Raw genomic sequence first — 25,511 nt, 5'->3', positions numbered from 1 at the left:
GCGAAACGGGCTCGGGGCGTCAGGAGAGGCGAGAGGAGCTGCCGAGTTTAGCCTAGGGAAGGGAAGGCTGACAGGGGATCTCGTTTATACATGTCCTGTGAGGAGCGGCTGAGGGGGCGTCTCAGCCTGGCGAAAGGGAGGCTCAGGGGGACCTTAGTGCTGTCTACAACTGCAGGAGGGCGGAGCCTGGGATGGGTCGGGTTCTTCTCCCGCGGAGCCAGCGACAGAGCCATAGGACGTGGCCTTAGCTGCTCCAGGGCAGCTTTAGGTTGGACATCAGGGAAAAATCTCTTCTCAGAAAGGATGCCTAGACATTGGAATAGGCTGCCCAGGGAGGTGGTGGAGTCACGGTTCCTCTCGGTCTTTGAAGAAAAACTGGATGTGGCGCTGAGTGCCACGTCCAGTCCTTCCTTAAACACTGCCGGGGACCTGCCTGGTTGGCGTGGTGTTTGGTCAGTTTGAACTCGATGATCTCAGAGGTCTTTTCTAAACCAGTTGACTGTGTAGTTCTGTAATGCAGAATAAATGCCTCAAATAGAATATAAGCATCTCAAAGTCAGGTACCAAGAGGACGGTTCCAGAATCTTTTCAGTTGTGCCCCGTGACAGGATGAGGAGCAATGGACATAGACTAAAGTACAAGGAATTTCACCTCAGCACGAGGAAGAGCTTTGCATTGGGGGTGGAACAGGGAGGGTGTGGGGTCACCCTCCCTGAAGACATTCCAGACCCACCTGGGCACGTTCCTGTGTCACTGCTCCAGGTGACCCTGCCTCGGCAGGGGGTTGGACAGTGATGTCCAGAGCTCCCTTCCAACCCTGACAATTCATGATTTTGTGAGGCAGCTGCCAGAAAAAGGAGAACCTCCTGCACCCGGGGCTGGAGGACCAATGGCCACAGCCATCCCTGCTCCAGCACCCACCCTGGGGGAGGCAAGCGCATGACTGGGGGCAAAAGTGATGGGGGAACATGTTTGTTCTTATGTTTTGTTCTTACGTTAAACAGAACAGAAATAGAGTATGGCGTGCAGAGATCCTCCACAAGAGGCAGGAGGTGAAGCCAGGACATCCTCCGTGCTCCCAGGCTTTGTGAGGGACTGGCACAGTGCAGCCAGCAAGGCAGAGGACTCCTTAACAGACATTTCACAGCAACGAGGACAAGACAGTTGATGTCAAGTGCTCTGATGATAACATTTTGGAGAGAACACATCACCTGAGCTTTTCTAAAACACCATTAGGACTGTGACTGTGTGTACTGGTAACTTGCTGAGGCAGGTACTCAAATATTGAAAGGCCAAAAAACACACAGTCTCTCAGTCTGGAAATCTTTCACTGTTGTACCTTGTGTAACTGGATAATAACGACTAAAAAATCCTATAGACTTACAGTGAAAAGGAAGCAAATCAGTGTTGACAACAGTGTGCAAAATCTGTTTTACCTCTCCCAAGATGCAGCGTGTGGAAGTTGTGTTGCAGTAATCCTCACTGGGTAAGCTTTGCATGTGTGTCATGCTGCTGCAAGTTTCTTAAAGAAATACCATCAGAACATGTTTCTGAGATGGATTTAAAAAAAACCAGATATTTTTGTATTTTCTTTATGATACAAAACAGATTTAAGGGCAATGCCAAAGGTTGGATAGTATCAAACTAAATTTGTTTTTGGAGATTAACAAAGAGACATCTCTGTTATACAGCTGCTTGTAGAGGAGGAGGTTAGGTTGTAAGGTGTATCTTGAATTCTCTAATACATTTGGATGTGTTGCACTAATTCTTTTGGCATTTCCAGCAACTGTAGTTTGCATTTACTGCATCTGATTTGGAACCCTAAGTTGGAAGCCAAATTTCACGAGAAGGGTGAGTGAAATGTTGAACACTGTATGTTTTGCAAATTGTTTTGCAAATATGATTTTCAAACACTTCGATACCACTTGAAACAAGGAAGAAAAAGAAGGGCTTACTGTTGACTGGACATGTAATTTTTGTGAAGGTGTACAATCTCTTACATCCTCAGGAATTATTTATATTACATTCTCAAATAACTACAATTTTAGAAGTGGCATTCTCCAACTGTAGGGTCACTGACTTGTTGGATATGCCTTTGCTGTTCATCTGAGAGCCTTTAGCACAGGTGTGTCTGGAAACAACAGAGGTCTGCAGTTTGTAGGCCTAAAAAAAGACAGGATAACTAACTAGTAAGTAGAAAATTTTATTGAGAAAAAGTAGTTTGACAGCAGGAGCATTACCTGGGATTCAGTTCTTTGAAGGGGGATGTCTTGTGTGTTTTCAGTTATTGGCATAGGAAACAATGTGAGGTAGTAATTTGCATTCTAAGAGAATAATTTTTTCTCCCCAAAACCAGGACACATCCATCTGGATTAAAATGGAAAGTATCTTTATTAGAGAATTCCTATTTTAAATTTCACTGTTATTTCACCCTAAATCAGCAGTTAATTAACAAATCAAAGGTATCAATTTAAGCCAAGTAAAAAGTCAGCAAATGTGAGCAACTGTGGAGTTAAGGTCTGGTGTATTTCCCAGATTGTATAAATCAGCGTGGTGGACTATCAGAGCACACTTAATAATGATGTTTCTTATTAACTACATTGGAAAACCAAAGAAGGGCAAAGCTAATTAACCCTACAACTAGGGCAGAAATTAGGATATGAGAAAAAAAGCAGAATGCCAATGTCTCCCTCTCAAGTTCAAACTGAGGCCACTGTCATTGAAGTATGATGTGCAATACTGCTTGTAAACATTCTTTTTAAGCTCTCAAGTAATTTTGGGAGATCAAGTGTAACAGATCCCTTGGTGTTGAAGTCAGTGCATACCCAGCCAGCGTCGAGCGTGCCTTCCACCTCTGTTCACCTGGGTCTGAAACATTCCACTGCTGTCAGCACCGTGGATCATCATCAATCCCCAGCTAATTCACATTCCCAGTTAACTGGGACACAGGAGCTGAATTAAGAACGAATCTCACTGTTAAGCATTATCCACAGTAACACAGTTTATTTTTATAACTTATTCCAGTTTTAAAAGCATACAAGTGCCAGCGACGCACAGGTTGTCCTCTACAGCTCTTTGGTTTACAGCACCAGGCTCATCTGACATTCCAGTTTCTCTTCCCAAGTGCAGCACAGTCCATTACAGCTGCAAGAATCCCATGCAATGACTCAGTGCGTGAGCTTTACCAGTGAGACTGGAAAAGGAAAAAATAGCAGCAAACACTGATGTGTTTGTGTCCTGGACCAAATTTTAATGCTTAATCAGGTCTTCAGTAAATTCTGCTTTCAACCCAACAGATTTTGACAGACATTGCAAAACATCAAGTAGCTGCAAGCAGGATAAAACATAAACCTTGCAGTGAGGGCTGCTGAACTGAATCAGGGCCAAACCCCAGCCCTACAAGTCTGAAGACACAAGGCAGACTCTGAAGTAAGAGGAGGCTCATACACATGGTGGTTAAGAACATAATTGCACACATTTTCAGGTAATCCAAGAGGCAACTTAATTTACACTGAAGGTTTTGATGTGAATGGTGACTTTGGTCTTCTTAGGTTCTAGAATAAGATAACTTACAGGGACTTAATTTTCAGATTGTTCTGAAAATCAGGCCCTTTTAAGGGTTCTGGTCTACACCCAAGAAATGACGCTTCCAAAATGAAGTCACATTAACACTGTGCACTTTAATTTTATACTTACTGACATCAATAGCCAAAATACCCAAAATGTTTTAACTGTGAATAGGAGTAGGACATTGAGAAGAGGCAGTGCATCAACCTTCATGAAAACCAGGCTGTAGAAACATTGAAGGGATTGAAATAATTCCTTTCGTAGTTAGAAATATATAAAAAATCCAGCTAAAATGACCTGTAACTTTAAAGTGTTTTGGTCAGTTTTCTCCAAAGCTTTATCTAAACATTCTTTGCTTCAGGGATGACTCCTTGAAACCTGCACCAATTTTATGTGGAAAAAGTAATATCATGGAGCTAAATAGTATTTATAGAAAGTTGTAATTTTGACTCCCTTTCAGGCATCTAAGCTAGTACAAGGTTAACTCAAAACAACAGACAAGTCAGGTGTGAAGTTTTAAGGCACAAATGAGTGTCATAGGATGAGAATACAACTATTCATTCCACCTTGAGAGGGAACTGGCTTGCAAGAAGATAGGAAATGGGTAAAAATTCTCCCTGTGAAAGGTGTGTTGTGTTCCCAGGTACTTTATTGGATTCATTGAGCTACAGTTCTTCTGGTGCTTTGATAAAACCCCATCTGCAAACAGCTGCCCTGTACCACCCAGATCTTCAAACATCATGTGTCCTACAAAAGGGTTGGGGTGATTGCAGGTGGAGACACCCAAGCACTACAGCCTGTGTACACCAAAGCACAGTTTCTGTCTTCATAGACATTCTGCTCCTTTTCATGTCAGTTTTCTAAGTGTATGTGAGTGAAAGAAAAACATTTCATATTAGAACAGGTGACACTTGCTCAGGGAGGAATGTCAGGGAAGATGCAAGATGCTGTTCCCAACCAACCCTGCCTTACCAAAATACAGCAGCCACAGCCTGGTAGGCACATGTGGGCTGTGAGGAGGTTTTAGGGTATGCTGGAATGATCCACCCAACTCCAGCATCAGGCCCATGCAGTTTGGAGGGTCCTCAAAATATGGGGCTTAAATTTTTATTCTTAAGTTTTAATTATCTTCGTGACTAATATCAGAAATTATATGAAGTGTTCACAGTTCAGGGAGGAATTTTACAATATAAGTGCGGTAATTAAAATCAAGAAATAGTAGCTTTTGGTGGAGTAGGTAATGGCAGAATTTGTTCAGCTTTTCTGCTTATTCTTCCAGTGCTTTTCCTTAGTTCTAAAAGTTAAGACATGCTCTCAAGTAAAACAAAACATATTACATTGCTGCAATGGAAGTCCCCACTTAATTCCTTTTGCCACTATTTGCTTTAAAAATAGCTTTAATGGTAAATGACAAGAAGCTCAAATACACTGGAGTACTAAGAGATTTGCTGAGAACACAAGAATGTATTTTACATGCATCTATTACATGCATGAAATGCTTTTTATTTGCTTTCTAGACCGTGATCCAAATCCGTGGAACAAGTGCAATTCCAGAGGTTTGGCACATAGTGCCTGGGCTTATGTGGTTTAAGGAACCAAAAGGGGCAGAAGGGTATAAAGGCCAGGGAGGTATAAACTGTCTTGGTTAGATGAGTTTGCATCCTGTTTGCTTACTAGAGAAAGTATGAAATAGCACAAACCCAGGAATAAGCAAAACTGTGAAGTGGAAATACTTTAATACTTTGCCCACTGTAGACGTCAGAAGCCTCTGGCAGTGCCAAAGTCCTGTGAATTGTACCTGTGTGGTTCATATCAACACATCCAGATAAAATAATGTAACCGTCCCTGTTTAACACAGAGTAAAACATACTGAGAAAGGATGGCAGACCTAACTGGAAAGGGTCAGTTTCTGCATTAGAATACGACTGGCTTGTTCTATGTTTTAATTTTTTTCTTCTAGGGCAACTTGCATTCAAGTTTACAACAACTTTGATAAAAATTAAATATTTTCTGTGCCTCGTTCCTAACCAGTGTATCCCTCCCTTTCTGTTGTTTGGGCTGCATTCTCCATGCTTACCACCCTTTACCTTTTCTCCTCTGTTTATTACGAGGACAGTTTATGAAATGCAGCAAGCCATGCAGCATCCTTTGGAAAGGGTTTGATTTGATGCAAATTTAGTGCTAGGGTCATTCAGAATAGATGGAAGCTCTCAGCTACTGCCTACCCTTCTACATCTGAAGAATCTTGTTGTGGAATGAGTTATTGATGGGAGGCAGCTGCCTTGCTGGGCTGAGACACCTGTCTCTACAGCCCTTTAATCTCTTAGCTACTTTTACAGGATTAAACCATAATCTTAAATTAGCATGGCAGTCAGCAAGAGGCAGTGACAGAATGCAGGCAGTAGTCATATTGTTTGTGCTGTTCAGAGGAGGGGGTAATTGATAAACTGGGGCTTTTACCAACTTTGGCTTTGGGTGCAGCAAACTGCAGCAGTCCAGCCTGAGGAGCAGCAAGAAATACATCCTCAGTCAAGCACAACTTCAATGCCAAGCACCATCCTTTTAGAAAAGCAGACTGGAATGAGTAGATTTGTCTTTTATCTGGGGACTTGAAGGTTAACATCCTCCCCTTTGTTTTAGGGGAGCATCTAAGTTGACCTTTAGTAAATACCTGTTGCTACAGCATTTCACAGATTCAAGTACCGTAAAAGGAATTAATTAGGCTACATTATTCCCAGACAGGTCAGTTTTCTAAGTTTTCCTCCAAGTACTTAATCACTGTTTGGGTGTTCAGGGATAGAATAATTTGTATAAACAATGAAAATTAATGCTGGTTTAGGCACCTTAATTCTTCACCTTTACCCTCTGTAAAATGTTTTTAAACACAAAGTTTACCTTGAGTTTCCTCTTTCAGAAGTCACAAATGCACAAAACTATAGCCTTATGAAGCGACCAAGTAGTTGTTTGTCTACACACCAAATCAGTTCCTCAGCTAAAAATAAAAAAATCAGGAGCAGTCCCTTACAGCATCTGATTAATTTCTCTTTTTTACTTATATAGAGAAACATTTAAATATTATGAAGGGCTGGATAACATAAATGCCAGAGGAGGAACAGCAGGTGGTTTTTTAAGAGGTTCTAATATTTGTGGGTTCAAGTTCTTTTCTCACATTTGAAAGGATTCCAGCCATTAATATGAGCTCATCCAGGTTTCAGAAGACTCCTAGAAGCTTAAACAAGTGCACTGAAAAAGTTTGTGTTTGTAAACATTTATTCTTTTGAACTGAAAAAGGCTTGCATCAGCACACATTGTACAGACTTGCAAATTACACAAATTGAAAAAAGTTTTGTTTCACTTATGTGCAATGAATCTTTAATGTCCAGTGAGCATCTGCAAATGATGAAAACTTAAACTATTAAAAAGGTTTCCAGCACTTACCAAACACAATTATCTTAGCGTGAAAAGGAAGAGAAAGAGACCCATACTGGTGGGAACACAATTAAAGTGCAAACATTTTGTCACTTGTATGAAGATACATAAAGTTTCTTCACACTTTTGTTAAAAAGAAATATTAAAATGTGATTCAGTGAACATTCCTTGTAACCTATTCATAATCCCCTTCTAGTAATTATTAAACTTGCTGGATCAGAACCAAATTCTCCAAGGGTACAAACTTGTAATTTCTTTTGACGTTGTTTGACTATATTGCAGAAGACAAGGACCTAAGGAGTTAGTTACTAAAATTATACCCTTTCTTAAAGAAAAACAGAGAAAGAAGTAGAAAGGGGAAAAAAAAAAGAGGGAAAAAAAAAAAAAGAAAAAACGCACAAGGGGCAAAGAACAGGTTAACTTGAAGATCTTGGGTAGTTTGCTAGAAAATGAATGTAATTCCTTGAGAATGGTTCTCTTTTCCCCTCCACCAATCCTCAGGTTCCTGCCTTGGAATGGACTGCTGTGTGCTGGCTGTGAAAAGGGATTATAAAATACAAATCTGCATATGGATTTTTATGAACATCTGCTGTACAATAGAACTTTGGATCTGATACAAGATTTCAAAAATATAAAACAAAACTACTATAAAAGTAGGGGGCATTTCAGCAGCATTCCTTACAGAAAGCTGCCTGTCGCAAAGATGATTCCTTGCTATTGTCTGGGAGCAACTCTGTAAATTGTTTTCTTCATCTTGCTGGATTCACTGGGTTATTTATTCTTCAATGGCAAATGTCATGTGACAAAACATCCCAGGAGTCTCTATGAAGAGAAAAGAAACCCCATGACATCAAACCAATCGAGGAGGGAGGACATGGAAGTAGTAAAGGCCGAGTGTCCAGCGGTGTAACTGCTACTGAGAGCTGGCCCTCTCCAGGACGTGGAGGTCGTAGTGCTTCTTGCTGGTTCTCAGGCGGAACTTGCTCACCGCGCTGCCGCTCTGTCTCTTGAGCGCGCTCTGCGCGGCCGCCATGCTGGGGAAGGTGGCCAGAACCGTGTAGGTGGACGCCAAGTCCCCGGCCCGCGAGGGCTCCGGGCCCGCGCTGCCGTCCCCGCAGAACCGCCGCTGCTGCTGCTGCGCCTGCAGGCACTGGGAATCCCTCAGCCACCGGATCTTGGCACCCACTTTCAACAGTTCTCCAAAGAGTTTCTCTGCTTCCATACGAGTTATGCCTTCCGGCAGCTCAGTAATTTCTAGAACTTTCCCCACAACTGAAAGAAGAAACACAATCTAAATCGGTTATTGCACTTAATGATACGACATCCTAAATGAAAAATTACTTATTTCATGCTTGTATCTCCAGTTGGCTGATACCAAATCCACAGGATTTGCCTTCCTGATATTCTAGAGAGCCTTTGGTCTCACATTTAGCGCTGCTTACAAATACAATCTGCTTACTCGTACAAGTGTGCAAATAAAAGCTGGGAATACAAAGAGGGTCCTCAGAACAAAGAGGGGATATAATAAATTTTGCAGCAGGTTTCAGAACTCACTGTAGCATCTCACTGGCCTTGCCTGGTAATGCTTCACACATCACCATGCCAAAAAACTAGTCTGTCTTACCTCAAAAAAAATCCTTTCCATTAAATTGCTAGAAAAACTGATTTTTCTGTAACTTTCTGTGAAGAGTTGACAGCAGGTAGCAAAAATTCTCAGTAAAGGTATTAAGATAGATGTCATCAGATTTTATTTTATTTTCATAATAAAAGATGACATCTTTACCAATTCCAATGAGATAATCTGTAGATCTCCTAGTATGTCTCCCACATCCATGTGCTTAAATATACTAGAATGGAAAACTAAAAAAAAACCCAGCAAACCAAAGAGCACAAACTAATTTGTGGTTTATGTCTGATTTCACTTGTTAGGCCAGTAAAAGGAGGCAGGGGTGTGTTTATTTAATATTTAATGTATCAATATCATAGAACTTAGGCCCAGTAAACGGACACACTTGCTCTTTCTTTTAGTACTCTCCAATCCTAAACTTCTCTGGTCTTTTCTCCAGCCTTCAAAACTACACTTTTCCCATTTAACTTCCCTCTTCCCCTCTCTCCATCCTTATGTTTCCAATGTTTGCCATGTCGATTTCTGTCCAATACTCTTTGCTCTGGCCCTTCTCACCTGTGCTTTTCTTGTACATTCCCAGCCCATCACCATAATTCAATTTTTTGGAGGACTGTGTCAGTCAGCAATTCTATACCTGGTTCTCCTGCACCAAGATCTGCTGAAGCAGCCTTCTTTGCTGGTTTCTTTCCCCTGTTTCCATGTCTGTTTCCAGGTTGACACTGGAAAGATTGACATAAAGGGAGGACTTCAATGACAATCCACCAGTACCTTAAAATTCCTAGTCAGCTCAGTGACAAGCAGCGCAGAGCAATGTCTGGAAAATAATCTGCACTACCATGGGACAGAGAAGATTTTCACATTCAATTTTAGTTACTGAGTTTGATAATCCTAGGCACATTCAATCCTTCACTACAGAAGAAAGGGAGGCAATGTTGGGGCAAAAAAAAATCACCTTAAATCATCTTGGAAAAACATCCCCCTGCCCCAGCCATCACATCCTCCAGCTGGCATTGGATGGAACTGAGCAAGGTAGAGGCAGGGGGTTTGTGTGTCCCAAAAATTAAACAGAGGGAAAGACTTTTCAACTTTGCTAACACAAATATTTTGGGTTTGTTTTTCTTAAAAGGAACAAACCCACTCTTTGTTTAAAAACTATCACATGTATTTTTTTTAGAAATGGTTACTTGAATAAAAGAAAATAGTTTTAGCAAAGGGTCTAAACCCTTTAGATTTTTTAATTAGCTAGTGAATTGCTTAAAAGTAAAATCCATCATCTACACTGTGCCTAAAAGCCAAAATTCAGATAAATGTTTCTCAGTTTTTAATACAACAAACAAGAACAATGGGGAGTACTGACATGGAATAAAACTTATTGCAAAGCAAGCACCTTCCACTCAATTACTCTCCAAGTGCAATAACACCTATTCTAGGTGGTTGTAATGGTAGTCCTGAATTGTTTGGCTTTTTATTTTTTTCATGAGATTGTTTTCTTTTAATACCTGTTGGCTTGTTACTTGTCCACGTAATAAAGATGGATTGTATTGCAGGGGTTGGCCAAGCAATGGGTATCTGGCATCTCCTTAAAGAGAAAGGTAATTAGAAGGGTTTTTCTATTACAGGAAGTCTTCCTCCAAGTCCCTCTCACACTGAATTTGTTATACAGAAGAGAAAGCAGAACTGCTGTGCACAAACTGAGTGTCTGGCTGAGCTAACAAACCCAGAGCTGCCCTGACTCCATCAGTGTCAGCCACGTCCTGATCCCAAGGTGAAAAGGTACAAACTTTCTGGTATTTAGGGATTACACTCATAGGTTTTATTCATTGCAGTCTTAGATAAGTATTTTCTTTTCAAAATGAGCTTAATAAGTCTAAAGCTCCTCTCAGCATGCTAATTTAGTCATTTCATGGTTATAGCCCTGATTAGAGCCAGGTCCATCTTTAGATTCCTATTTGTTGCAAGGATGCACAAAGACAATGCACTAGAAGTCTTCAGTAATCACAGCAGATTAAGAGAGCTAAGAGGTGTGCTTCAAACAGCCCACCTGGAATTTTTACAACATCAGAATACAAAGCAGTGACAAAGATTATGCAACAAATAACACAAAGACAAGAAAATAAGGTTCTCTTTATAAATAAGAGAGACATACAGAATTTTCTGTAAGTTTTGCTTTAAAGTAAACCTTTCTGTAAAATGGACCTGTTAATTTTGAGTTTGAGAATTTTACCAGGATACTTTTGCTCACTGACAAAAGGGGTTTATATCATTGTATTATCAACTATCCCAACTCAGTGAAAACTCCCTATTTTTTGTTTTTCTGTTAGACATGGCAGCAGAAGATTGAAATTCTTCTACAAGGAATTTTTTGTGCCCTTGAGTGGGTCCTATCTGAAATACTAACTGAGGTACAGTCCTGGCTAGAGGCTGCATCCCATCTTGCTTGTTGTTCTACAGAGGAATGAAGAATACATGCTTAGGCAGTGATGCAATTCAGTGCATTATCAAGTAATGATTTATGGTTAAGACTTGAAGCTAAATTCTAGCAAACATTAATATTTTCAATGCTGAAATGGGAAATGTCACAATATGAGAAAGCCAGTGTGCTAGAGAAGCACATTAATGAGAAGATGAAAAGCCTTTGAAGATCTGAGGGACAGTACCAGTGCAGAGTGATAAGATGAAATTTTAAATGATGTTTGAGTGAATAATTTTGGTGATTCTGCTTCAACAGCAATACTACTAAGGTGAGCGACAACTCATCAGAAAATCCTCATATAACTTGTATTTTAAAACATTTAAATAGAAATCACACACACATTTTAGTTAACTAAAAATATACCTTGTCCAGGGACAAAAGGTCTAGAAAACTGGGACACAATAGAAAGAGGTGTCAGTGTGGGACGGATGTTCTTCATGTTTGACAGCTGGGCTGGTGCTGGTGATTGGGCCGGTGAGGTGGCAGGGCTGCCCAGTTGAGGACTATGCTGCAGCTGGAATAAACAACACCTTAGTGTTTCAAAAAGTACTACTTGAACAAGCTGAACAGCACCCACAGCCTTCAAAGATTTAAATGAAGATAAAATAGCTCTATTAAGTTTAATCAGAGCAAGATTTTTATTCCCCAAAAAAAGCTTTTGAGAAAAGATAGAATTTACGCATATTTTAAATCATCCTGGAGAAGCAAACCAGCACCTCCTACCTGTGCAGCACCGTCTAAAGTGCTGAGTTCCGTGGCCTTGTGCCCGCGGGGGTGATCACAGTAGTACTTGCCGGGTTTCCTCTGCGGCGGTGACGGGTTCCGCGGCGCGGCGCTGCCGGGCACGTTGAGCTGCATCATCACCACCCCCCCGGCGGGCGGCGGCGCCACGGCTGCAACACAGGAGCCACAGGCACGGTCAGCACTGCCCGCACGGCACGGCACGGCACGGGGAGGCACCGGGAAAGGGGGAAAGAACGCACGGAACACGTTCTGCTAAAGAAGCTGCTGATTCTAGAAAACTGGAGCAGTATCTTCTGTACAATTACACTTCCACTACCAGCTACACCTGCAACAGTTCACTTAGAGAGGGCTTCCCAGAAAAAGAGATAGTGGAGCCACTGAAACTCATTGCTGAGAATATTTTTTGAAGAAATCACTCTATTTATTAGTAGTTGACAATATTCAACATTCACTGCAGTTTCTGTCAGAGCACTGTGTTGGAGAATGTGATATTAACTGAAAATATGCTTCATTGAAAAATAGAAGTTTCCTAGTTTTACATGATGCACAGCAATGCAGATCAAAATGTTTTCTCTGAGAGGATGGCATATATCAGAAAGACCTTTAGGCTAGGCAAGCTTACCCTCACTTACAAGTTCTCCCTGGAATACTTTTCTGGGCAGATACTGCAAACTGACCCCCTCACCCTGTCCCACTTGGGTCCTATGGTAGCCACAGAAACTCCAGAGTCAGGGGAAAACACCTCAACATCCAGCACTGTTGCACAAAGTTTCACACCAGGAGCTGTAAGGAGAGGCTGCCCAAGAGACAAACCATCTCCCCCCTCTGCCCCAAGTAATTTATATAATGCCCTTTTTATTTGTAAATGGTTGTTTGCAATTTCCTTCTCTGCTCTACCCACTTTCTATAACATTTTTCAGAAACCACGATTAAAACACACAGTTAATCATCCAGAAAGCAGGATTCTGCAGTCTTCTCAATTTACTGCCATGTCATAGCATCAAGATACAGATTATAAAATGCATTCATCTGGTGTATTTTATAATGGGCTATGGTTTTCACTACCCCTGGGCTCCACAAAAAGAAAGAGACTTCTTCAAAAATTAAACCAAACAATGTAAAATAAGGAACACATAACATTAAAACTACACTAGCTTTTGTGAATTGTATTTGGAAATATTTATTACATGGGTAACTGAATTAATGTTTTCACATCTATACTTTCTTTCTAATGGCAAAAAGTTTTACCCAGGTGTTACAAATTGCAATCTAAGCATCAGGTATCTGGCCAACTTTAGCAGAGGATATAAATTAAGGAGTCCCTGCAAGAGCTACATTGTGAATATTTCTGTTTTGTTGCACAACAGAATAAAAAACAACTCTGTTTATGACTGCTACATAATATATTTATATATTTTATAAATTATAGTAATTTACAGCTTACTGGTTTATATTCAGTATTTCACTCTGCACTCTAGCATACTCCTTCTGACTTATGATGTGAGAATGGAACACCCAACAAAAACACGTTTGTCTTTCAGAAACACCTACAGCACCAAAGAGTGTCAATCTAAAATGAGATTTAAACTGCAAAAGAAAACTTTTTATGTTCAGAAAATTGTGGTTTTTCTTTTGCTTCTAATTCCCCAGCATTTCAGGAAATGAAAATAAATGGAATTCTTTTCCTAACCAAGTATCTTGACACAATGAAGTGTCATACAGTGTGTAAGTCAGTCTGCAGACACTTTACGACCTGTCAAATCCTATGAGAAGGGAAACCCAGAAATCCTTCAAAGCCTCCCCAGCTTTACAGTCTGGTCCCCTGTAACACAACTCTGCTGCTTGTCTGTGGACCTGCTCATTGGCCCTACCTCAGAAGCCTTCATTCAGCATCTCAATGTCTTCACTTGCTGAAAAGCACAAGTTTTGATTTATTCCCCAGAATCTGCTCCCCCGTAGAGGGGCTTCCTCCTTCCTGAAACTTCCTTAACCCCCAGTTTACAGGTCTGAACCAGGCCATCAGAACTGCACAAAACCAGCACTTCCAGGATAGATAGGAGGGCAGAAAAACAAACTAGTGCAAGGCTCCTTTGAGACATTCTGAAATTACAATCTTCCAGAATTAAAGCCAAACAAACTTGAAACAAAATAGAAACCAAACCAAACTTGCCCATGAACTGCTAACCCAGCTATCTTGCCACTTAACTGCATGTTATCGATTTACTAATAAACAGGTTCAAAAAACACTTTAAAGATAAATGTTTGTAAGAAACACCACATCTGTAGCAGAATCTAGGTCATTGATCTAGGGTTGTTTAATCTAGTGCTTGCTTGCAAAATACTGAGAGAGCAGAATTTGAGATTATCCTTTTTTTACCAAGCAAGCCTCTAATGGATCAAATTCCCTAACAGTAAATAAAGACCATGCCACTGTGGTCACAGGATTGTTCTATAATCTCTTGTTTGGTGGCTAACCCTAGTGCTCTTATTTTCCTGACCAGTCCATCATCAATTTTATAGTTGGACGTTCAGAGTTTTAAGTGTTTGGATATTAACATTTATAAAGGTTTAATGGATTGACAAGATCTACATCAGCACTGCTTTCAAACACATTGAGGTTTCTGTTTACACACTTTCTAAAAATTACCCAAGTATTTTGTAGATCAAAACCTTCTGAACCTGACTTAAATGTTTCTGCTGAGTAACATTTACCTACTGAGGGTGGCCTCCAGGCTGTCCCCATAAGCCACTGTTTCACTTAAATTCCAATTTATCATTTTAAAAGATACAATAATAGCAATACAGATGAAGAATTAAAAAAAAAAAAATCAGAGATGGCATTCAAGTTGCAGTTGCTCTAGCAGTTAGCCATGAAAGCAGTCTGAAAATGTACAGCATGTTCTAGACAGAATGGCTTAGATGAAAATCCCAATAAAATATACCTTTTTTTGGCTGCATGATGGAAAGACCAGTGGGTGAACTTTTACATGATGAGGGTGGAGACACTATGCTGTAGTGCACAATGGAAGCAGCCTGCTGTGGCTTTGACTTGGATGAAGGTGGCAATAATGTAGGAGGTGATGGCTTCTGACTTGAATGGTTGCTATAAACTATGAAAGTAAAAGCAGTAAATAAGGCTGCCATAAAAATAAAACACCCCACACAGCTTTTAAGTACTTTCAGCTTTCCAGCAGGTCAAAAAGCTACCCACAATGCTCAGATTTCAAGACCTTGTAAGAAAATCACTGCTCCTACTCTGTTAACTGAAATCTAGAATGGTTCTTGAGTAGAAGAGCCAAATACGCTGCTTCCAAAATGTACCTTACTCCTTCTGTCAAACAGAAACCCAAATCTCAAAGTTTTCAGACCCATCTGGCTATTCAGAAAAGGATGGAAGTGATTCTACTGCCAATGAATGGTTCCCATGTCTGCCTTAACTCACCCATAGACGTGCAAGGCAGTATGATGAATGGTATTGGATTTGAAGAAAGTAATTAGAGATATTTCAAAGAAAAAAAATTGAGATTTCAAATTAATCCGCCTCGAGGTTAAAAATGGAAAATAACTTCAAAAATGAACAAAAGAGGCAATAGAATACAGCAGTTAATTCTAAATCAAACCCTTAAAAGCAAATATCCAATCACCCCGCATAATGATAGCTAGACATTTTTTAAGCTTATCAATAAAAACTTTGTTCTCCCAACCTGCACACTGCTGTCCTTGGAGCTGCTGTGAGTTGCATGGTGATGATGTTCTAGGAAACGGTATCTGCTCTGACCCAGGAGGCTGCAAATATCCTACAGATGAACTGCAATAACAAAAAAAGAACATGACTAACAGGCAGTTATGCTACACTTATTTAATCACGACTTCTGCATTTGCTGTGTACATGTACTGCAAATCACTGAGCTTTTGTTAATTTTAAATCAGTAATATTACCACCTACCCCCAATTCATTCATTCTTCAGAAGACTGAAGCTTCCCACCTCTTCCTTAGCAAAAACACGTGCCCTGCCTACACTGAGAAACTGTATTAATTCACCTATTTTGACATTCTATTTTTGTGTCCACAGCTCTCTATCAGCATAAAGACAGGCAGAATAATAACAATAGAAAGACAACTTGTCTTGCTCACTGAAGCAGAACTAGGTCTCGGTTATGAGATCCCACAGCCCCTGCCACAAGGATTTGGGATGCAGTCCCTCAGCTGGGGCTGGCCCTGGGCAGCTGGGGCAGCACACCAAAGACAGCTCTGCCCCAGGGTCCACTGACACAGCCCAGAGAGGAGATGGCTTTCCCAAAGGGGGTGGGAGGTTGAACAGGACTCCAGGGGATAAACAACCTTTCAGAATGCTGCTTGCAAAATGTAGGAAAAGGATAACTTTAAAAGATTATTTATGCCAGGTATTTTTTTCAGGGGAATCAGGGGAAAACCAGGTAACAGACATAGTTAGATACTATTTTACCACTAATACTCAGGTTGGTGGACCATAATCAGAACAGTGCCTATAGAATCCTGTACTAACAGATAACCATTCTGAGAATAAAACAATTCCTTCAAATTGTGGGGAAAAAAAAAAAGTAGGTTTCATCCTCTTGGACCTACTATTTTTACCTATGTTGTCAAAAGTTTGTTCCATCCTTTGTCCCACAGGTCACTTATATAATTTTAATTTAAAGACTCCCTTCCATTAAAGCAGACAAAACCAGTGAAAACTAACACAGGTGCTTTCACACAGCTTCTGATCTCTCTACTGATTCTAGTTTTCAGCAGTGACCTGAAGGCTTGACACTCAGCTCCTACAGAACAAGCACTCTGCTTTCCTTGTTCAAATGCTGCAGCGTAACTATTCTGATAAAAGCAAATGCTGTCATTGGTTGCTAGTTTGTTCTGAATTCCTAATAAATGAGAGGGACATTCTAAATTACACAAAAGATCAAGCAACCAAACTTAATTCAAGAAAAGTCTGGAATTATGCCTACCTGTGACTTCACTGAATCTCAAATATAAAACAGAAAAGGATTAAAAAACCTTCAGATACAAAGAACAGGAATCCAGATTTAAGTAGATGAGACCATGCAGCGATGACACAAATACTACTGAGGTCTGCACTCTCAAAAGGATGAACAAGCTTCAAACTGTTGCTGCTTGTTTAAAAGCTCCCAGGTATAAAAATGCTGCACATTTGTAAGTTCAAAAAAACTTGAGAAAGAAGAATTTGTAAGAAGCATTAATCTTAATGAATTCTCCTAGGTACTTGCCTATCTGTTCTCAAATAGACTGCTTTGGGGACACAGATGTATATTCAGGGAGGGCTGTACATGCAGACCAATTTGCTGCTACCAAGGTAGGTAAAAAAAAAAAAAAAAAAGTTATTTATCAAACAAAAGCCAAGTTTCTATACTTGTTTCACATCCAGCTTGGTGCCAGCAGGCCTCCTCTACAATACAAAGTAAGCTAAACCTTCTCCATGCAGATTTCAAAAAAAGAAGTCAGCCTTTTCTGGGATTCAAATTATTTTTCCTCTACACATTATTAATGTAGTATCTTTGTCAAAACCAGTGAATATGAATATTACTGCAGAAAGACTGAACTGCTGAGCACACTGGTGTCTCATGGGTAAGAGATGGAATGCAGAAAATTTAAGAGGTGGAACTGCATACAGTAAAGTATTGCTGAAAGTGCTATGGAGACAATGTTTTCCAGTCCAACAAGTATGTCACAGTTAAAGCAGTACTGCTTGTTTCACTTAATTGCATAAGAGCAAAAAATAAGTAGAATGCCTGTAAGTAAGTCTGCTTTTAAAACAATTGTTTTATTATCTGCAGTACTAAAACCAGATCCTGTCAGTTCTTATAAAGCCACTGCACCCAGCTGCTGAGAGATCAAGCATCAGTTAAACTTACCTTAGATTGTTCTGTTGACCTGATGGAATGACACTGTAGTAGACTGGCATTCCTGTGGTGGGCAGTCCTTGGCTGGACTGACTGGGAATTATAACAGGCTGCTGATATGTCTGCTGGGGCACTGCCTGGGAACCTTGAGGCACCGAAACCTGCAATGGGCCACACAGTAAGATTTTCTCCTGCAGAAAATATTTCTGCCTCTTGACCATCATCCAGTTGATATAAGAATTTTATAATAGCCCCAGAAACGGAAAGATCTCCTGGAGTTCTCTAAATCCAGAATAATGGTGGTAACAGTAGCTAAAATAACAACACCATATTAAAAAAAATCTGTCAATCTTCTTCCTCCCAAATGGAAATGTTGGCTCCAATGGACTCCATGAATTAACAAGATATTTTCTCTACAATAGAAAGTGGGATGGTGGGAAGGAAATCTTCCAAGCCTTTCTTCCCCACCCTCTGAACTGCAACTGAAGCAGCACTTGGCTTTCAACAGCACTAGAACTTGTGCACTTGTGACAAGTTCTTATTTCTTCTCACCTCAGTTGTGGGTTTGTATCTTTAGCTTCTGTCCCCAAAGTCACCTTTGGCACCTGCTTGCAGCTTTCTACCATTTCTACCATAAAGCAAAGGACTTAAAGAAAACCCCAACATTCAAACCCACAGAAGAGTCATTGGAAAGTTATGCATACATTACCCACCTGATAAGACGGCACTGAGGGATATGGAACAATCACACCTTGAATTTGATTCCCAACGTTGTTGTGTTGGCCACTGACTAGGTTTTGATTCTGAGACTGCTGAACTCCAACTAAACCCTGGTAGTTTTGCTGCTGGTTGGGCAAAATCTGGTAACCTGAAATTACACATTTAAATCTTACTTCGAAATAATGAACACATTTTAAACATAGTTCTATTCAAAAATACACGTGTAGCATTTTCCAATGGCTTGTTTAATCTGGCAGCTTCACAACAGTTGAACTTATCATGCATATAAAAAAAAGCCAACATTAAAATTAATAGATTTACTCATTTGGATTCAGCATGAAATATTATCCATACTGTTTGCAATGCTCTTCCCACATGCGTGCACTATTCATTTACACTCTGGCTCACATGCATTAACACCTTGATTTGACAGGTGAAAGCTGGAAGCACTTGAACAAAGCATGCTAGACAGGGTCAAACCCAATTCATTGTCTGGTATTGTGAACAAGGGCATTCCAGGTACTTCGGTTTGAAAATTCTACATATGCAAAATTCAGCTTGAACCTCAGGTGCCCCAGGGGTCAGAGCATCTTGACTGCAATTCAAAACTAAATCAGACTTCAGGAAAATTTGCATACGGTCTGTGTGCAAATCCTTTCCAAAGGGGCAATTTCCTCTGAAATCTGTAATGCTTAAACCAACTGGGGACTGAGAAAAATCTTCCAAGTTCAAGCCATATTGGTACATAGTGGAAGATATTTTATATTCAAAGTTATCTTAGGGACACAAAGAAAGATTTTCGTATTCACCCCTCTATAGTGTCTCTAAAACAATTTATTATTGCTTAAACTGGTATCCCCTCCTATCTTTCAAAAATTGCCTAAAAAAACCCACCCCACCCCAAAACCCAAACCAAAACACCCCAAGCATGAGTGCCAAACAGGAAATTTGTGCATTTATAAAAGTCCAACCTAAACTTCCCCTTTCCTCTTTTTCTGAAAAGCATTTTGCAAGTAACTGCTACCATGATCCAAACACATGCAGAACACAAGTTCATTTTCTCTCATGTTCCATCATACAGGTATGCACTACTTACCACGTCAGCAAAACCCCAACACAGTCAGTGTTTCTGAGACAAAGCCAGTTATCCCTCCAGAATAACAAAACTGGGCTTGTCAAGATGCACTGACGGCAAGAAGAGTCTGTGTTTGAGTTGGACACATTCACAGGCCACTGACCTTGACACTCCCCATGCTCCCTACCTTGGCAAGGAACTATAATAGAGCAAATTTAGCTGCAAAAACTCCCTTGGGTTTTCTTTAAACTGTGCTAAAAAAGGCTCAGTCTATTCTGAAAGCAATCCAGTTATCATAAAACACCTTTTTGTGAGCAGCACCCTCCGATGTTCATTGATTTCGTCCACACAGTACAATGAACATTGTGCACTAACAGCCTCAGCAGGCTCTCTATAGAAATGACAACAATGAACACTAAAAGAAGATTGTTAATATTATCAAATATTGCTTCAGAAAATTAAAGGGAAGAAGATTCAGTTTGTTAAAATCAAGACAGCTATTCATTAGAAACACACAAGACTATAAATATTTTTAGAGGACTAGAAAAACTTCAGAACAATACATGCTTGAAGTAGGATTAGTACTTAGAATTTTTAATAACTTAAATTTGAACTGTGTACAAAATGCCCTTCATATCTGTAATATACAAAATGCTTTAACACACTTTGTTATAAAGTGATCTATGGCCCCTAAAAAGCAGCAGAATGGGAAGTTGTGCTGTGAGAGTGCACCTGCAGTCTGAACCCCTCATGTCCCAGAAATTGCAATGGACCCGTGAATAGTTCTGCAGCCTTTTCTGGCACTTGCAGAGACAGATACAATCAATTCTGCAAGCAGAGGGAACTGGAACAATACAAATTGGCTGCCACAAGGTTCCCCAGAGCGTTCCGAAGAATGCTCTATTTTTAGCTGCAGTTTCACCTCTGCATAGAGTGGGCTGACAGAAATGCAGCACTCAGCACAAACCCCACACCTGCCACAGCAGATTGTCCCATTACACAGAAATACTCTGAAACTGGAGGTAAAAATAGGAGCAGGTTTCTTAATATTTACATAATTCAAGAGAAATCACTGTTAATATAAAAAGAGTTTAACTCACAGAATATAGAAATACATTTTTTGAATAATGCATTAGGAGTGAGAAACAGTGTTTATTGAAGAACAGAAAGGCAAGTACAAGCACTCGGTTAACGAGCTGGGAGTTGATGAGCTTGGTTATGACTATTACAGCTACAGGTACTGTAACTGGAGTAGTGAAGCAGAAGCCAGTTGAACTGCAAATGATGTTCCTACAGGAACTGTAGTTCAGGCTGGATTTTTAAACAACCTGTAGTTAGGTCTCATGGTAACTGGGCTCACATTAACATGGCAATTGAAAATGCTTTTTTTCTTAAGGAGAGTTTTCTTCTCCCAACATCTTTTGGGCAACAAAAGCATTTTTATTAAAAGTGAACCTCCCAAAATATTTCACCTGAAACCCCTTTAAAAAGGAAGCCAGGAAGCAGCTGAAAAAGAGACCGGTTCACTGTGAGAAATGTAAACCTCTCAGACAGTGTTACGGCCCCGAATCCAACAGCTCATCAATAAAGTCAGGCCACTCCTCAGCATTAGACCAGAAGTGGCTGCAGTTGCCATGCTCTCAGAAGCTGCCATCTTTTTATCTGAATTTGCGTTTGCGAAGTTATTTCATAGTTAGTAACCACTTCCTGAGATGAACAACCCCCATGGCTTTTATGTAATGCAAGATTTGTAACTCTCATTTTTGCCCAGCCACTTTGCTGTACGAGCCAAGTAATGTGGTGCCTTTGGCTCAAAAACACACATTGCTAATAAGCATCAACCTCTTCAGGTGTAGCTTTATGTCAAAATAATACAAATATCAATGGTTAAAAATAAAATTACAAGGGAGAGAATTTTCAAATACACAATCTTGGTGAAGTATTTCCAGAACACATAAGACATGGAACCATCAGTTTCTAAAATGCTGATTCAAATTTGTCTATAAAGCATTAAATGAGAACCAGCAGTAGCTGGAGAGCAGTTTGGAGATTTTCAGTCAAACACTAATTATGCAGTTTCTGGTAAGATCCTTCTTTCTCCCATTAGTGCTAGTAAACACCAAGTTTGGCTGGACCATCCCCATACTACCTAAACATGATCCATTCATGTCAGAGTGCAGGTACAGGGCACATGATCAAAGCAGTAGAGCAGCTGTCTGCAGAGCTTCCTTATTTTATTTCTTCCAGGACAGAGAGGGAGTTTATCTGCTGACACTTTTCATCCACAGGTAGTGAAATTCAGTTAAAATATAAAGAGCTAAAAACATACAAGAAGGGAACTTACCTAATAGCAACCAGTTTATCCCTTTGCACCTTATCACCCCATGCTTTCCAATTCAGACTGGTTTGTTTGGGTACAAATGTACACTGAGCTCTCTAATTTGGGGAGTTTGTGTGCTACTCACACAGAGTGTCCCCCACAGTGGAAAGTAATCCCCCTTGAGCCTCAGACTTTTTGCTATTAAGTAGTCAAGCTATTAAAAATTCTGAGGAAGGAAAGCAGGTTATGTAATACAGTTGGGTAACGCATCTCTAACACCAGTGGATAACACAAGTTGCAAAACCAAGTAATTTGTTTTCCTTTGAAAAAAATCTTTATAACTCCATAACAAACTTTATAACTTTATAACAATCTGAATAACTCCATCAAGTGTTGCTACTATTGGAGCACTTCCTAGAAGAAATGCAGAAGAGGAGCCATCCCTCTTACATGCTGCTTCATAGGACATAAATAAATCCAGTTAATATCTGTAAAAGTTGATCTTCCATCCTGTTTCTGTAGAGCAACACATAGAGGGGACAGGGGAAGGAATTAAAAAGACCCTCCTGAAGGAAACTCAGAAGGATGCTATGTATTCAACTGAGAGCTGGTATAAAAGCCTGGTCTTTAAGGATCTCTGCTGCCAAACATCACTAGTCACTTCTGAAAGTTTTGACCGTGAGCCAAGATATTACTGAGAAGTAAATTTGTTTCAGGAATACAAATCTTATTGAAGAGATCATAACAGTATTTAGAAGTAGAGACTGTGAGAATAATGGTAGCCTACAGTTAAAATCTGTAAGGAAAAAAATAGACAAGAAGAAATGAAGGAGATGGAAATGAAGCTTGCTAACATTCATAGAAGGGTAACTCAGTTGAAAAGTCTTTACTAAAATAGGTAACCACATTATATATTCCATCCAATACCCTGACACATTCAATCACAGGACAAAAAGAGTAAAACAGTATCACCAATATCTTCTGCACAGCACTCTTTTCATGCCACAGCATCTAAGATTAGGATCTTTAGCTTAGAACTTCCAGTTAAGGTACATCTCTTCAATGTTACATCATTTAAAGGTACTAATTTATCTTACTTTACAAGTTTATCAAGTAATTAGCTACTAAGTTACAAATTTTAAAAACTATTAACTTTTACATTTTAAAAACCCTGTAATTAAAGTTACAGCATGAGCCACTCAAAGGAATGGCTTGAATCCCAAGTTTCATGCACAAGTGCCTCAAATTCTTCCACCTTAGGTTAGTTACACTTTGTATTTGACATTTGATCCTCTACTTTATTTGAAATTTTACAGCAAAGTAAGTTTAAAATGAAAAAAACAGGAGAAAAACCACCCAAAGTGCTCTAAAGAAATGCTGAAAAAGTTGAACAAACCTGTCTGCTGGCCAGGCTGGGGCAGGGCCTGGCTCTGCTGCGTGCTGTAATGGACAGAAACAGGGCGGTACTGCTGGCTGGAGTGCGGGTACTGGCTGGGGGTACAGTAACAGGGTGGCATCTGCAAAGGAACAATCACAGGGTCACTACCTGCATGCAGCTTTAGAGAAGGCAGGCATCTAAATGCAAAATCCATAAAACAAAGAAGCAAAATTTATTAAAAGATACAATGGATGTTAAATAATTCAGCGATTCAAAAATCCCTTATATTGCATAAATTCCCTCTTTAACAGCCAATTCCTCTACTTTCCTTGTTGAATGTTTATTTTCCTCAAGTAAACTGCAGTCATTCATTACAAAACACATACCCAGAAAAGACCTCAACCCCAGAACAACAGCAGAGCTGCAGTTCCACAGGGAGCCCCAGACTGTGTGAACAGGTGCTGAGCAGAAGAGCAGGGTCAGTTTTCCCCCCAGCTTTCGGGAGGCCGTAGGAGCTGCGGTACCTGTGGCACGGGCTGCTGCACATATCCCTGCTGCGGGAGCACGGGCTGGCCCACGGGGTGCCCGGGGCCCGAGTAGGCCGTGGCGGGCGCGGGCTGCGGCGCGGGCTGCGCTGCGGCGGGCGCGGCGCTCAGGATGTAGCCCGGCTGCTGCGGCGCCTGCAGCACCACGCCGGGCTGGAACAGCGCCGGGGCGGGCTCGGCGCCTTCGGCCGGGGGCTGCCGCGCCAGGCTCAGGTGGCTGAACTGCGATCCCAGGTTGTCCTGCTGCAGGCGTGGGGAAAACAGGAAAAACTACATTTGCAAATGCACGTTCAAGGAAAAAGAAATAAGACAGCCAAATACCTCAGTAAGTTTCCGACAGCACGTCTCACATTACTGGGCAGTAGCAACAGCAGCCAAAGAACAACGGCAAAGAAGATGGAACAGTAGCAAATTATCTTCAGGGGCTGACAGCAGGAGAGAACACTCATGTTCAGACTTCACTCTTTTCACTGCAAATATTTTGCCTTCTGGATTACATCTGCCTCTATCTACTTATTGTGCAAATTCATTTGTCAAAAAGAAAGTTCAGAATTTGTGTCACTAACATCTTCTGATTGGACTCAAAAACTTGAGTGAAAACATGTAACCCCAGTTAAAATAGCAGGATGCATTAGGATTGCTGAAGTAAATTTTTGCTTTTAAGAGTTTAACATAATGAAGTTCTAATACTGAGTTAAAAGGTACATTCCTTTAATTTAGTTATTATCCTACACGCAGAGATAAATTATCTTTTCAAGTAACAATAGTGAGAAATGTGTTCCAGGGCTACTCTTTATCTGTGTTTTATTAACATCTGAAAGGATGCCACTGATTGCACTCTGTGGGTCCTGTGGAATCTGAAACTTCTGTTACTGTAACCCCAAGCTCCTTTTCTTAGCACGCAATTCAGCATCAAATTAGCAACATCCTGAAAATTAGAAGCGATCACTAACTAGTATTGCTTGTTTTTTGCTTAACAGGAAGATTTGGTTCATACTTTGAAAGTGGACTCTCCAAACATGCAGGAACATTAAAACTATTTCAAGACCACTTAGTCTTAGATCATTCTGAAGATAGGAACTAATCAAGAAAAAGTAAGTACAAGCTCCATCTTTTACTGATTAGCTACATTCACATTTTATGATATTATGGTTTTTTTAGTTTCCAGGCTAAAGATATTATTAATTACCATCAGAAATATGAATTTACACCTAAAACCTAATTTAGTACACCTTTCACATGTATTTAGTACATCTTAAAAAGCCTTATTTTCATTAGATAGTAATCTGACTTTGGCATTTCATTCCTTAATGGTGCCTATTAAATGCTACTATAATGCTTTTCTAAATAAGATTTGACATTCTGCTTTTCCAAATCCTTAGTTTGAAGAGGAGATACTGTGTATGAGTTTATCTTAGCTCTAAATATGTCTGAAGGATAAACCCAAGCCATACCACACTGATTTCTGTTACACTACCACTGTAAGTAAAATTTGACCTGGTCACTTTGTCCTGCAGTGACAGGTATGGTACAAGCAGGATTCAGCCCTGGAACATGGCATTCCCAATAAATGGAGAAAGCACTCTCCTGCTGGCAGCTACAGAGGTGTTACACTTGGAATACAATCCAAGACCATCAATCCTTTTCATTATGTTACATAAATTACCATCAGCAGGAATAAATTTTTGAAACTGCCAGGGCACTTAGTATTGGAACCCATTTCCTGTATGTGAAATGC

General features: G+C 40.3%; 1 protein-coding gene and 1 long non-coding RNA gene across 12 annotated transcripts in view; one reads left to right on the top strand and one right to left on the bottom strand.

The window, feature by feature from the left end:
• The first annotated feature begins 466 nt into the window (after window positions 1-466).
• Window positions 467-11,325, top strand: LOC128809864 (uncharacterized). Of its 3 annotated transcripts, XR_008437861.1 has the most exons (4): window positions 467-1,486; window positions 1,784-1,851; window positions 10,243-10,396; window positions 10,945-11,325. It is a non-coding gene; the product is annotated as an uncharacterized LOC128809864 (long non-coding RNA). The 3 variants fall into 3 exon arrangements; XR_008437860.1 differs by lacking the exon at window positions 1,784-1,851; XR_008437859.1 differs by having other exon boundaries at window positions 467-1,851.
• Window positions 6,820-25,511, bottom strand: part of R3HDM1 (R3H domain containing 1) — a 77,926-nt gene continuing 59,234 nt past the window's right edge. For 7 of the 9 annotated variants that reach the window (XM_053982242.1, XM_053982241.1, XM_053982247.1 and 4 more), the window contains 11 exons: window positions 23,753-24,016; window positions 23,247-23,367; window positions 18,449-18,603; window positions 17,748-17,896; window positions 15,545-15,648; window positions 14,783-14,950; window positions 11,820-11,989; window positions 11,460-11,610; window positions 10,123-10,202; window positions 9,258-9,342; window positions 6,820-8,268 (listed from right to left, as the gene is read on the bottom strand). In XM_053982242.1, the coding sequence (XP_053838217.1) occupies window positions 7,910-8,268; window positions 9,258-9,342; window positions 10,123-10,202; window positions 11,460-11,610; window positions 11,820-11,989; window positions 14,783-14,950; window positions 15,545-15,648; window positions 17,748-17,896; window positions 18,449-18,603; window positions 23,247-23,367; window positions 23,753-24,016 (1,806 nt within the window). In that variant the 3' untranslated portion in view covers window positions 6,820-7,909. The remainder of the gene's footprint in view (window positions 8,269-9,257; window positions 9,343-10,122; window positions 10,203-11,459; window positions 11,611-11,819; window positions 11,990-14,782; window positions 14,951-15,544; window positions 15,649-17,747; window positions 17,897-18,448; window positions 18,604-23,246; window positions 23,368-23,752; window positions 24,017-25,511) is intronic. The other 2 variants (XM_053982243.1, XM_053982246.1) reach the window with 2 other exon arrangements.

The sequence above is a fragment of the Vidua macroura genome, chromosome 7 (genome assembly GCF_024509145.1).
Source record: "Vidua macroura isolate BioBank_ID:100142 chromosome 7, ASM2450914v1, whole genome shotgun sequence".
Taxonomy (NCBI): Eukaryota; Metazoa; Chordata; class Aves; order Passeriformes; family Viduidae; genus Vidua; species Vidua macroura.
Note: the sequence above shows the minus strand (reverse complement) of the source record. Positions and strands in the feature narration are given on the sequence as shown.